This window comes from Schistocerca cancellata, chromosome 5 (genome assembly GCF_023864275.1).
Source record: "Schistocerca cancellata isolate TAMUIC-IGC-003103 chromosome 5, iqSchCanc2.1, whole genome shotgun sequence".
NCBI lineage: Eukaryota > Metazoa > Arthropoda > Insecta > Orthoptera > Acrididae > Schistocerca > Schistocerca cancellata.
This window is the reverse complement of record NC_064630.1, coordinates 252,602,804-252,617,025: the sequence shown is the minus strand read 5'-3', so window position 1 is coordinate 252,617,025 and position 14,222 is coordinate 252,602,804. Positions and strand designations below refer to the sequence as shown.

At 36.0% G+C, this 14,222-nt stretch overlaps 1 protein-coding gene across 1 annotated transcript in view; it reads right to left on the bottom strand.

Moving 5' to 3' along the window:
• Nucleotides 1–3,927: 3,927 nt before the first annotated feature.
• Nucleotides 3,928–14,222, bottom strand: part of LOC126188471 (mucin-5AC) — a 112,569-nt gene continuing 102,274 nt past the window's right edge. Inside the window, exon 10 of the mRNA XM_049930075.1 lies at nucleotides 3,928–6,775. Within this exon, the coding sequence (XP_049786032.1) occupies nucleotides 6,614–6,775 (162 nt within the window). The 3' untranslated portion in view covers nucleotides 3,928–6,613. The remainder of the gene's footprint in view (nucleotides 6,776–14,222) is intronic.

Sequence of the window (14,222 nt, the reverse complement as noted above, 5' to 3'; positions counted from 1 at the left end):
TTCCAGTCTTTGGGTACGGATCTTTCAGTGAGCGAACGGTTGTATATGATTGTTAAGTATGGAGCTAATGCATCAGCATACTCCAAAAGGAACCTAATTGGTATACAGTTTGGACCAGAAGACTTGCTTTTATTAAGTGATTTAAGTTGCTTCACTACTCCGAGGATATTTACTTCTACGTTACTCATGTTGGCAGCTGTTCTTGATTTGAATTCTGGAATATTTACTTCGTCTTATTTTGTGAAGGCATTTCGGAAGGCTGTGTTTAGTAACTCCGCTTTGGCAGCACTGTCTTTGATGGTATCTCCATTGCTATCATGCAGAGAAGGCATTGATTGTTTTTTGGCTGCTAACATCCGTCACATACAACCAGAATCTCTTTGGATTTTCTGCCAGGTTTTGAGACAAAGTTTCATTGTGGAAGCTGTTATAAGCCTCTCGCATTGAAGTCCGTGCTAAATTTCAAGCTAAAGTGTCTAAGCGTTGCAACTTTCCTGTTATGGATAACAGCAAACACTGGAGGAGAAAACGTCAAGTAGCTGAATTGCTTTTTCTACTTTCATACACTGATCTGCTGTGGCATGATAGTCTTTGGTAACTCTTCTCAGAGGAAAAAAGTATTTGTTGCTGAAAAGCATGTAATTTGTGTAATATGTGATGTCCACTCTAGAACCTCTTGAAGATAGCTCATTAAACATAGTGACAACAGCCTTACATCACATTTATGACTGTATGAAGTTTGTTTTCAGTTATCAATAGCAATTTGAAAACAATAGTAACATTCATTGTTACAAAAATGAAAGAGAAATTCTTTGCACAGATCATCAGTCCTCCATCAAGTGGCACAAAAATGAGTGAGGTGTTTAGCCACAAAAATCGTTGGCAGCTTGCCCATTGAAGTGAAGAATCGAATGGGTAATAAAATTAATTTCAAATGTAATCTGAAATGATTATATTTGCTTGACAACTCCTTCTAATCTACAGACCTTTTTTAGGGTGTAATTTTGTAATGGATGCATGCGTGTGTTTAGATGTAGTTAAGTGTGAATCTCTGTGTTAAAAAAGAATTACAGGTAGCAAAGATTGATGCAAAAGATGGTTGTGTAAGTGGTTAATGTGGTGGAAAGTTTTCACTGACAAAGAGCATTATGAGTGTAAACTAACTCACACCACATAACAGTGGGAGACTGAATTTATGATCCATTGAACTAGCAAACAACTAACCATCATTTTCAAGAAACACGAGGGAGTGCTTCCCTGTAAGTTTGTCATAAACCATCACTACCTTGACAGGTAGCCCTCCCTGTCACTTTAAGGTATTTTCCAATTGTGTGTTGAAAATGATGAGGTTACCTGTCAAAATATCAGAGTTTTTGATGAATTTATCTGGTGCTATTCTGACGATTCATTAGCTTACTTTGTTCCAGAGCCTACATTATAATGCCATCATCACTGCTCTCTTAGTCTGTGTCCTAAGCATCCAGTTGTAACTTTGTGATAAGTCCAAGGCTTATATTCATCTTCACCACCTTATCAAAGTGGTATTCTTGGAACTTTCCAACATGCCACGGACAGTTTGCCCTTGGTGAACAGAGGATGATGTCTGTTGCCTCATGCACAATTGATTCATTGTCTGTTATCTTGAGACATACCCCACCCCAATAGCCTTTAACATGTGCCCAAATTTATTCAATTTGATTATACTGGCATTGTGTAGGGGTGAACACAAAACTGTATGACCACATTCACATGCAGTTAAGTTTGTGTGTTTTCTTGTTTAAATCACCCAGTGGTTTGTCTTTTGTCGCTTGTGCTGACTACTTGCAGAGGTAATGGTTGTCACCAAAAACTGTATGTGGACTGCTTCTTGAAAGGAGCAGTATTCATTTCAGAATGATAGTCACTGCTGTTTTTCTTACAACTAAATGAAAGTTTGCTCTCGGGAACAAAACCATAAGAATGACTATCCAAGAACCTTTTCCTGTGTGAAAACTACCACCACCATCACCACTCATTTTTCAGCAGGCTTTCCTGGAATGATCCTGATTCACCCATGTTTCATCAAGGTAATCTTTCTCAGGAATATGGCTGAATATTTAGTTGTTATTTCTTTCCATTAAAAACGTCCTTGTATCATTACTTTTAACATATTTAAAACCAGTGTCTTTTAAAATTCTTTTCATTGCTGAAGTGCTACCCTCAAAGACAATTTCCTCTTGAATTATTGTAACAAGTTTTTGTGATGTTGGATATATTCACCATATGTTTACATTTCAAATATGGAGGATCTTAAAGCACCCTTGACAAAATCATTCAGTTATGTTATAGGTTTCTTGCAGTTTCGATGCTTTCCAGGTGACATGAGGCCAACTTTTCCTGATGTTCCTATGGCTCTGGCACTTTTGTTTACAGTTCGCTGTTCAGTTCTCTTGCTGACAACATGCTTAGGAAGTCTGTTCTTGTGTTTTCAAAATTTAAACAGTAGCTACACTGCTACAAGAAAATATCATCAGCAATTGAATGAATAATTCAGTCACTCTGTTAATGAAATTGTATTGTCACATAGTATGGCACAAGTGCAACCTGCAGGAGTGAGATCCTGGCTGTCTAGCAGTAACTTGTGGCTGGGTGCCTATTTACTCCATATTTATTTTTGGTAACTGACTGTGTTATTTTGCAGTTACTACCAATTTCTCTTCAACTAGGGCACATGGCTAATTCTATCTACCTTCTGATATTATTCTATGTATTCCTTTCCTCCTTAAGCTTCACTGGTAAGGATGTGGCCTTCTGGAATGCCAATATTGAGTTGTTGCCTCCACCCCTTTCTGATGATGCTGACAGCCAATAACAAACAAACAAACTGTTGCATTCACAACTACTACACAACACAGGTGCACAATTTCCTCAAAGGCATTAAAACTCATTCAAAAAAATTCACTTCGGAACTAAGCAAATACTTTCTAGTTAGACCAGTAAGTAGACTGGCTCACTTATTTGTACTTGATTACCTACAAACTGAAGAACAACTGAAGAATATTTCTTGAATTATAAATGATTATATATTGTACTTAATTATGCACCATTTCTTAAATATATGCCTTGCTCAGTTTTGCAATCTAACAGGATCAGATAAAAAGCATATCAAAACTGTTTTCTGTCTTTCCCCTGATTAATAAACTCTTTAAAAACTGAAAATTTTATGATGACACCATTTTTATTTTACAATGTCAGTTCCTTCAGGCATGCATGCATGTCTGAAGGGATGGTGGTGGTGACAATTTGCAGCTGAGTTAATATTAAAAAAATTATTCATAATTATGTATAAATTTCAAACACCATTTTTTCTGTGGTATCTACCCTCTTCCCCTTTATCTATTGTCTCGCTAGTAGTACACTTACAGAACATTGTGGTAATTAAAGATGTATCTCAGGGAAGTGTTATCTCCATCGGCATAGTGAATGAAGAACAGTGTCTGGATCACTACTTCATTTGTTAATGATGACTGTTTTTGATCTGGTGCCACGAGGTGTGGTTTGACAGTAGTAGCAAGACTGTTCCATCATCTGAAGATAGTTGGCTAATCAGATTGAAACTGTTCATCATCAATAAAAAATATTTATACAGATGGTGTTTTTCATTTTAAAATTCCGGAAATCTGAAGGCACCAGAAAAGTCTCCTTCCCAACAACTCTTAACGACCAGTACTTCAGTGTGATACCAGCTAAAGCATAGTTGTGGGAAACCTTTTTGTTTCCCATTTGCAATGTTATAATTAATTAATAAGAAGGCAGTCTACATATAGCTAGAAGCTAATTTCTTGCAAAAGAAATGTACCACTGAAAATTGTTAATTGTATCTTTTTATGGATGTAGGAGGAAATTGTGAGCATTATGTGAAATGAGAATAAATTGATACAATTTTTAAACATTCACTCTGTTTATTGGTCAATGAAGTACAGTATATACAAAATATTTTAAACTTGACTTTGTACAGATTTATATATATTATACACACGAAAACATGCACTCACACACACATGTATACATGTAACAATAATATTGTTTCATGTGGCAAACATGTACAGATTGTTTGTAAAACAGATGTAAATAATAAATTTATTAGTAATTTTTTGTGAACAAATTCTAAGAAATTAATGATCAAAATATTTCTGGAAATGCAAAAAGTGTTTCAGGGAATGATATTAGTTTTTTAGCTTATTTCTCCCTCTCTTTTACATATTTATGCAGTTGCTTATGTTTAGTTCACTATATGAAGAGCCTAGAGTACTCAAAATATAGTGAACATCCTTTGTGATTACAAATTCTTGGCCTATGTGCAAAGCTTCATTGAAATTCCATTAGGAATGGTCATGTCACCTGGCAAGAGTAGTGGCTGTTCCAGGCACCAGGCCTCCAGAAGCATAAATATTTAAACTGGATGGCAATGGGTGGAGTCACTGGTCATACAACTGCCATGGTTATTATTATTAGAAAAAGTACACAAGTGGGAAGTGGGGGGAAAGGGGAGGTGGTTGAGAAAACACTATGAAAATGGCCAAGACCATCATCTCCATTTCAGCACATTTATTGACAAGCTTGAACAGTTTAATTTAAAAAGATATGTAAACAGTATACTCAAGGGTGCTAGCTCACATCATGTTACAACACAGCAAAGAGAAATCATTCATGATTCATATATGCAAGCATAAAAGATCTGCATGGGGAATACTGGGCTAACTCAGATTTTGTGCTATTGTAGCAGTTGCTACTTCTCTTTTAAATTTGCCTAGAGTGAATGGATTAATTTGGAATTTGGAGATGGTCTAGCTCCATGGCAGTGCATTGATTTTTATTTGCAGCAGTTGGTGAAGGCTAGGTGAGCACCTAGACATCAAATATCACAAAATTTCTTGCTCAAGAAGCATAACTCCACTAATATTTACAAGAACTATTAACGAAGTAAGATGTTCATTGCTTAGTATGCTCCAAAGGAGAGAAATACATGTCAGTAGAAGTACCACAGTATACGTAATGTACCAATATCATAACTTATTGTTGAGCTTTCCCTCAGCCTGATTATGCAGTATGGACAGGAAGTTCAGGTGCTCAAAGAACAGAAAGTCAATTATTTATGTCTATGACAAAATAAATCTACTAATTCTGAAAATTTAGTTACAGCAGAAACCTAAGTTAAAGCTTGCACCTGTCTGCAATATCACAATAAATATTTATGCTAAAAGGTTTTTAATGAAACTGACACTTTTGGTTGGTGTTTTGTAAGATTTACCAAGTATGTTTGTTAAAATTCCATTCTTTTGTTAGTCTCTCACCTTACATTTTCCTGTAATGCTCTCACAAAAGCTCTTTTCAAGAATTTTAGGCAAGCTTGTGGAGGGCTTTGTACATTATTAGCACATTATGTCATATTTGTTGGTGTGATAATTTTGAGAGCACCCTGTACCTATGTAAAGAACTATTCTCTTAAATCATGTAACACTGGTCATGAACGATTACTACTACTGAAAACTATGCTGAATTCTTGAGTGTATCAATTGAGTCTATTATACAAAAATATTTGTTCCTCTCATAGCTTTTATTTAATTTTTAAGTTGCTTCTTCAGAATTAAAATATTCTACTCTGCACTGTAAATTTATGTATAAATAAAGCCAACAGATGAAGAGTTTCTAGGCCCATTTAAACATACATCAGTTAAGAAAATATTTCACTGTAGGAAGTCATCATACTTTTACAGATTTTTGGTTGGATTTGTTCAAGAACTCTAGACCCTAAATAGCGATTAATTTCAGACCTTTTTGTGCATTCTATCAGTCCATAGTGTTATCAGCTGACTACTATCAGTAACAAAATATTTCTCAATTGGCATTCAGCTTACAGCTTCCTATCAAATGAGCAGAAACGTTCATGACTTACGTCATTTTGTTGATTTTCACAACATGTAGCACTGTTAAAAGTATATGGGATTTTGACTGCAGCCATTGAATCATTCCTGTTACTTAACATAAATATCTGTTCTGGACAAACAGTACAATTGAAGTTACAGGGAGTATTACTTGGAAGTGATTTACTATATATTAAGTTTGATTACTAGATACAAAATCTTAAATTGAAAACAAGATTTTCAACAAAGATTAGGCAGCTTCTCTATTGGGACACATGCCACAGAGGACAATAATGGAGAAATTCGCCTGGATAAATATAATTTGTAATGAGGATAAAACCTCTTATTCATGAATAAAATTGTGTGTGCAACTATCAGATCTGCTTACAGTTATCACAACATTGAGCTAATTGTAGTCCTCCTTGACATTTATTTGTACAGCTGTAGTTGCTGTCATGATTTAAGCATGGCCACATAAAATTTATCACAGTTTCCTGTTGCTTGTTAAATATCTATGGACTCCATTTTGTCACCTGACTAGAGAAATTAGAATGTGGACACACATTTCCAAATATCAGACTTACATATATTATTTACAGTTTATAGAAATAAGTAATTCCTGAAACACTGAACAACACAGATTTTTCTCTTTTCTAAGGACTATCAGACAGATGATCCTGGTATGCTTGTGTGGCCACAGATTGCTTACTTCAGAAATTTGTGTCATAGTCAGACCTCCGTCGTGCATACCCACTAGTACTAGATCCATTACCATTTCCATAATATGCATTGTAGTAGTATCCATTCCACTCAGAGCGCCAGCTATCATAAAGGTTTGCCATGCTGTTTTCTTGAAGTGAAGCTGATGAACGCTGTAATCCGAAAGGTTATTGAATGTAATCCTTAAATTTACAAACAGATGTTATACAGTGGAATATTATTACTAGTCAAACTTGAACTTCAATGATCAACCACTAAACTTATTCATGATGGAAGTGTCATGCAACTGAGCACAGCTGTTGGAATCATCACTACACTCTGGAGTTTTAAGGATAATTTAGAACACACAACTACGTTTGATGAATTTTACTATAGCTTCCTTATATCATGTGACAAACAGATTCATGTACAGAGAAAAGTTACATATCTTCCTATACTTTGATCTGCATTTTTTCATGTAATCCTATGCACATATGCTTATCACAGTTTATTAATAGTTTAAGGATAATTATGAAAAATTAGTAAAAAAAGTGAGTGAACAAGTTTTGAATAGCACACCCTGAAGACATTTTGTATGAAGGACTCTAATGGGGAAATAGAGCTGACTGGATGTGTAAATTCAAGAGCATAGTCATACATTATGGGATGAACAGGGAACTGTTTGCTTATAGTCTTAATATGACGGTCAACCCTTCACAACTGTCATAGCTTCTGCCCCTCTTAGAAGACTTACGTTAGGACACAGATGCAGTGGAAAACATAACAGCTGCCTGAATACTGTGAGAATGGATGCCAGAGTACTACAAGCCCTGTTATGCTACTGTCAGTGATTTTCAGTCTCCCAAGCCTAGATAGGTAAGTTGTAAGAAAGGCTGATAACTGTTGCATTTAATTGACTTTATAATCTGCTTAGAGTCCCAATTTCTTGGCTTTGCCTGCAGGTACCATGTTCAAGACTGTTTTATTAGAATATACTATGTGATCAAAAGTATCTGACACACCTTTGTAATGCAGAATTGACCACTAGATGTCACAAGAGGCAAACCCACCCATGTAAAAGGAGGCAGGAAGTATTGTGTTTTAAGCAGAGAAGTTGTAACAACAGAAGAGCTCAGTGATTTTGATCATGGGCATGGGTCTGAGAATCAGATCCATCAGGGGCATTTCTACCCATCTAAATCTGCCCAAGCTGACTGCTGGTGATGTGACTGTGAAATGAGAACATGAAGGAACAACAACAAAGACCAAGCAGACCTCATGTACTGGGACAGGGACTGTCAAGCATTTCAGAGGATGGTTGTAAAAAAAATCACATGAGCTCCAAAGCACTATAAGTAGCCCACCTAGCACAATGACTATGCATGGGGAGTTATAAAAAAATGTGTACAATGGTCGAGCAACTTCTCATAAGTAACAAGTTTTTGTAGACAATGATAAGCGTCACTTGAGGTGGTGTGAAGAGTGACATCACTGGCGAGTGGAAGACTGGAAACAAGTGGTTTTGAGTAATGAATCATACTACATCCTGTAGCAGTCAGATAAAAGGATTTGGCTTTTGCAAATTCCTGTCATCATTTATTGTTACATTTGCTCTAATGAATTAAAGCAAATGCGGTGTTAGTGTTTGGGGCTGCTTTTTGTGGTTAGGGAATGATCCCTTCATTGTGCTTAAGAAAATGTTAAATGTGGAAGGATATGAACACATTTTACAGCATTGTGCACTGCATACAGTAGAGGGGCAGTGCATAATCAATAACTATTTGTACGGCATTACAATGCATCCTGTCATGGCCTGCCCAGTGGCCTGACCTGAAACCAATAGGACACCTTTGCAATGAGTCAGAATACTGACTTCACTCCAGATCCTGGTGTCCAACATCATTACCTTCTCTGATTTTGGCTCTTGAGGAATAATGGCTGCCATTTGTCCACAGACATCTCACTGAAAGCATCTCCAGCAGAGTTCAAGCCATCATAAAGGCAGATGGTGGACAAACCTCATATTAATGCCTACTAGCAGGTGTTCAGAAATTTTTTATCAGATAGTACAAGTAATATTCTTCTAAATCTTATGCGTGGAACAAAAGATGTCATGGGCTTTGTTTTTGATCATGTTTTAATTTTATATGTTGCTGTTAATTATTCCAAAGTGCTGGTTAAAAATCTTGGAATACTATGAGGAATCTTCAAAATGTTTCATTATGTATTTTACACTGTAGTCTTATTGCATTCTTTGGCATGATAAATACTTTCATTACTAGTTGCATTGTTCCAGGAAATACTTCTATAAAATAACTGGTATCAAAAGCATACAAAGTAAATATACTATGGAGCAGTGGAAGTGGTGACTGGAGGGACAAGTATGGAAGTCATCCCCCCCCCCCCTTTCCCTTTTCCACCTGTTCTGTAAACTTTGCACACTCATGTTCTCACTGGTAGACCTCAGCTGTCAGAAGATCCATGCTGAAATAAACTCAATAAACTTTGTCATCCAACAACACTATCAATGGTGCTATCTGGCATGGCTATGAGATGGCCAATGGCTGATCGCCATGCCCAACACATTACAAAGTGCTTGCTTGGAAGTTAAGTATTTGACCAAACAGCAATCTGAAATAAAGATTTTACAGTCAAAAGCAGATAATGAGTTGTTTTAAACAATTATGGCTGCAGAATAATGTATTGACAAATCTGTTTAAGGCACTGCTGCAAAATGGAGGCTTGTTCAGATGTATTTTTGCATGAATTATGAATCATATTGTAGCAAAATACACTGTTATTATTCTTTTGTCAATTTACAAATCAATTTCATTTTTCATTATATTGTCATTTAAGTGTTCATGAGATATGCATGTTACGTTTAACCCCTGCTCCCTGGAAATAAAATGAACAAATATATCAGCACAGGCATTTTGAAAAATTGTTGGTATAATGAGAGGAAAAGGGGAAGCAGACATGAAAGGCAGTGGTGAGAGGGAACTGTGTTCACAAGTTTGAGTCAAGAGAAGAAAAAAGAAACATAGCAGTTAATCTAAGTTATTGTTTCTTAATTATCGTCTTCTGGAGAACTAAGAAAGTCATCTACTTGCACATTTTCTTATTTTCTATTGGCTTGTATTGGCGTTATTAAGGGAGAAGCCTTAAAACCTTTTTGCCATTACGGGTGATATTTAGTCAAGTTCAAATTGACTGTAAAGGTGCTTATGTCACCTGACTTCCTCCAATGCCTGTGAGCGAGTACAGTAGCTCTAACATGAAATATTTTTCTCTTCTAGCTACTGCACAATTTCTCCCTTCATTGTGTTTGAATTATGACTTTTTTACTCATTCTTTGAAAGATCACTGTTATTATACATGATGATGACACAACTCTCCTCTAAATCATATAATAAAAAATTAAAAAGAAGCAATGTTCACCACATCTCTACTCATTTCCTAATGACAATCACTAGGTTTGTTGAACATAAATATCAATTTGTATATTTAATAAATCCATTTTCTGCTGATGCTACATGACAAAAAATGTCTGTTGCCTTTTCCAGTCAGCACTTTCAAGCCACTTTTGTCTTTAGATGTGCTTCCTGGCACTATTTTGATTGTCAGATCTCAGCGAGATGAATAATAGGGCAAGGAATATTTTCTTTCTTGATGTAGTGTAGCGTATTTTTCTTGTAGAAGTGGGTCTATTGCTACAGTATGGTATCTACATCAGAATGCATCTTCCTTTGCTGCATTTTCTGTACCAAAATCCCAAATATTTTAAAATATTGCCAGTTGAGTGGTAGCCCCCTGCAAAACCAGTCTTGTTGCATAAGACATCTGTCACCTTTTGCTATATGAAATATGAAGCATGACTGTGAAATTTAATTACATTACGATAAACGATCTCCAATTACAAATTGTACAAATCACTGACAACTCTTTCTCTGCTAATATCCTTTCTTGGAGAATGAACCATGTATCTCAAATTCGGATTTCCTTCCCCTGTGCCTCTGCACATGTTATTCTCTGCACTGTTCAGGGTAAAACACCACAGGTCCTCAGTGTTCCAGCCTGTAGTGCCAACAAAATTTTATTTCTTCTGAGATTGTCTTCAATGTTATGAAAAAATTCGTATGTATTGCAGATGATACTATTCATTTAATCCCATGTGTCTTATAACAGCCACTTTTAGTCATAAACAAGACTAGAAATATGCAATGAAAAGCAAAGCTCTCTCAGCAAACAAACAACACTTCCATATAGTGAACACATATGCAAATGATCAAAAGCAATTCAGTGACAAAGCCAGGCTGGTGGCAAACTAAATTATGGACATTCGCCATGTAAATTATGTCAACAATAGGACCCAGTAGTTGTTGCTTATTATGATGCTATATGTGTAGCAGCCATGGCTTGCTGACACTGACTCAACAGTGCGCACTTAGTTGTGGACTCAATGAAAGACTTCTCATTGGCAGGTAAAGAAGTGGGGGAGGCACTGACTGAGAGAACTGACAATACTATCCCAGTTATCTCTTTCACTGCTACCTAGTTCAGATAATTTGGAAAGAAAAGTACACTGTACTTAGTTCTTTGATTGATTTCATCTGCATATACATCTACATGACCGCTCTGTAATCCACAATTAAGTGCCTGGTAGAGTGTTCACCGAACCACCTTCAAGCTATTTCTCTACTGTTCCTCTCTTGAACAGCATGAGGGAAAAATGAATACTTAAATTTTTCTGTGAAAGCTCTAATTTCTTTTATTTTATTATAATTATCATTTCTCCCTATGTAGGTGGGCACCAACAAAATATTTTCACATTCAGAGGAGAAAGTTGGTGACTGAAACTTCATGAAAAGATCCTGCTGCAACATAAAACACCTTTGTTTAGTGATTGCCACACAAACTCACATATCATATCTGTGGCACTCTCTCCCCTATTTCATGATAATTCAAAACTAGCTGCCCTTCTTTGAACTTTTTCAATGTCCTCCATCAATCCTATCTGATATGGATCTCACTGTGTGAAACAGTACTCCAGAAGAGGGCAGACAAGAGTAGTGTAGGCAGTCTATTTAGTAAACCTGTTACATCCTTTAAGTATTCTGCCAATAAATTGCAGTCTTTAGGTAGCTTTTCCTGTAACATTTCTATGTGATCAACTTAACCCTCAGCTACTACGGATGTTGACAGGAACACAAGTTACTATGGAGAGGTCTCTCAGACTGCCTTTTTATTTTATTTTTTGTATAAAACCCCTGTTTTGATGACTATATTTTCAAGACTTCCTGTTGTTTGTTACACATCTTGAAAACAGACTTTATGGAAATTTGCATTTTTTAAACATCTACAGCTACATCTACATGGATACTGTGCAAATCACATTTAAGTGCCTGGCAGAAGGTTCATCGAACCACCTTCACAATTCTCTATTATTCCAATCTCGTATAGTGTGCAGAAAAAATGAACACCTATATCTTTCTGTACAAGCTCTGATTTCCCTTATTTTATCATGGTGATCATTTCTCCCTATGTAGGTCAGTGTCAACAAAATATTTTCACATTTGGAGGAGAAAGTTGATGATTGGTGTTTTGTGAGAAGATTTCGTCGCAACAAAAAATGCCTTTCTTTTAATGATGTCCAGCCCAAATCCTGTATCATTTCAGTGACACTTTCTCCCATATTTCGTGATAATACAAAATGTGCTGCCCTTCTTTGAACTTTTTCGATATACTCCGTCAGTCCTATCTGGTAAGGATCCTACACTGCGCAGCAATGCAGAATTTAAAACAGTTTGTAAACTGAAACACAGCAGAATTTGCAATTTTATTTTTACTTTATGTATTACTAAAATAACAGCAAATAGTTACCTCTCTAACAACTCACAGATTATCATCAGGAAGACAGTATTACAGATTCACGACATAACTGTAGGAAAACACATTTCAGTTATGACAAACCATATTTGGAATCAGCTCTGAGTTTACTACTCATCATTTTAGCATTAGAGTAATTATTCTACCCCATTATTCTATCTAGGGAGAAATTTTGCCAAATTTTTATTTTAAAAATCAAAGAGATAGTAATTACCTTATGTATTCTTCCAAGGCCATGAATCAAATTCTAATTGCTTTCAGCCTTCATGCATTGCACACAGACCCTCCTACAATTCTCAAACCTAATCAAAATGCCACACTATTGACAAGGATACCTTGTTTTCCACTTCAAATAAGGACAACAAAAGGCTAGAATCATATCTCCAAAATAGAAAGTTTTCTACAAGACTTTTAAGAATCTGTTGCAGTTCAGGTAGCTGTAAGACAATGTTTAGTTGCCTTGTTCTTACATTAGCGACTTCTGTTTTCTCCATTTTTTTCTTTCTGTTCTTAGCAAAGAAGTATGCTTCTCCATTGTCATCATCCATCACATCTTCATGACTTTCAGTTTCCTTCTCTGACTTAGTATCATGATCACTAAATACTTAAAGTCAGGGTCATCATTACTGTCAACAGAGCCTTCATCTGAGAATTCACTGAGATATTCTTGAATGCCCACATCCGTCTTGCAAAGACAATGTTGCATTGAAGGTCTAGCTTTCCTCACCATGGAGAAATGGTAACATTCAACAAAAACACAACTCGCAAACACTATGGTACACCTGTGAGACCTCTCAAGGTCCAAAATAAACAAATTGCAAACAACAATGCCATATTTCTGGCATTTGTAGCCTGTCATCCAATAGGACAGTATGCAGAAGAGTCTACTTCATCTCGCTGGGGAGCGTGAAATATCAAAAGACAAAAAAAATGTAGTAGCCTGAGAGATCATCCATAGTAGTTAAAGGTTAAGTTATTCATAATTGTAATCACTCAAATATTCAGTTTGATTCATGATCTTTAGATATGTGTAATTTATTGTGTAGCCAAACTTTAGCAAATTTCTTACAATACCTGTCAGTATGTTTTCTTCCACTTTAGTTTATAATTTACTTGAACACCAATACATTTTTCATATCTAATTTTGTTTAGTGTGTGACCATTAATGGTTGTTTCTAGTTCCTCTGTATCATTATTATGTGTTTAAAACTGCATGATATGAATATTTCGCAGATCAAGTAAAATCTGTTTGCTTGGAACTAGTTGTACAGAAGTTGAGCTGTTGTCTTGCAGTGACTGGCATGACTGAGTTGGTGTCCTCAGTTAATATACCTGTTCTATAAGCAAACATCAGTTTTCAAGTAGTTCACTGACAAATTAAGCAGGCAGCTCATGATGTGGGCAAATGCAGAATATGATAGACTTAGAATCAATAGTTACAAAGGTTTTATCTGTGGTTTAGAGCAGATAGGGGTAGGGGTGGATCCCACTGTTATGAATGTCCAGGGAGTTTTAAATTCACCAGAGTAAATCTAGACACATACACCACATTCAGTTTTGAGTTTAAATTTTAAATAAGCCCCATGATTTCAATGCTATACACACAGAGGATAACTAGGACATTGTAAATATTTTCCCTCACTGTACAGTTGTCCTAATCAACAAATTTTTGTTCTGTTAGCCTTACATATTCAAAACAGCAGGGTAAGGCAATGGTTTTCTGCTGGGTGCTTG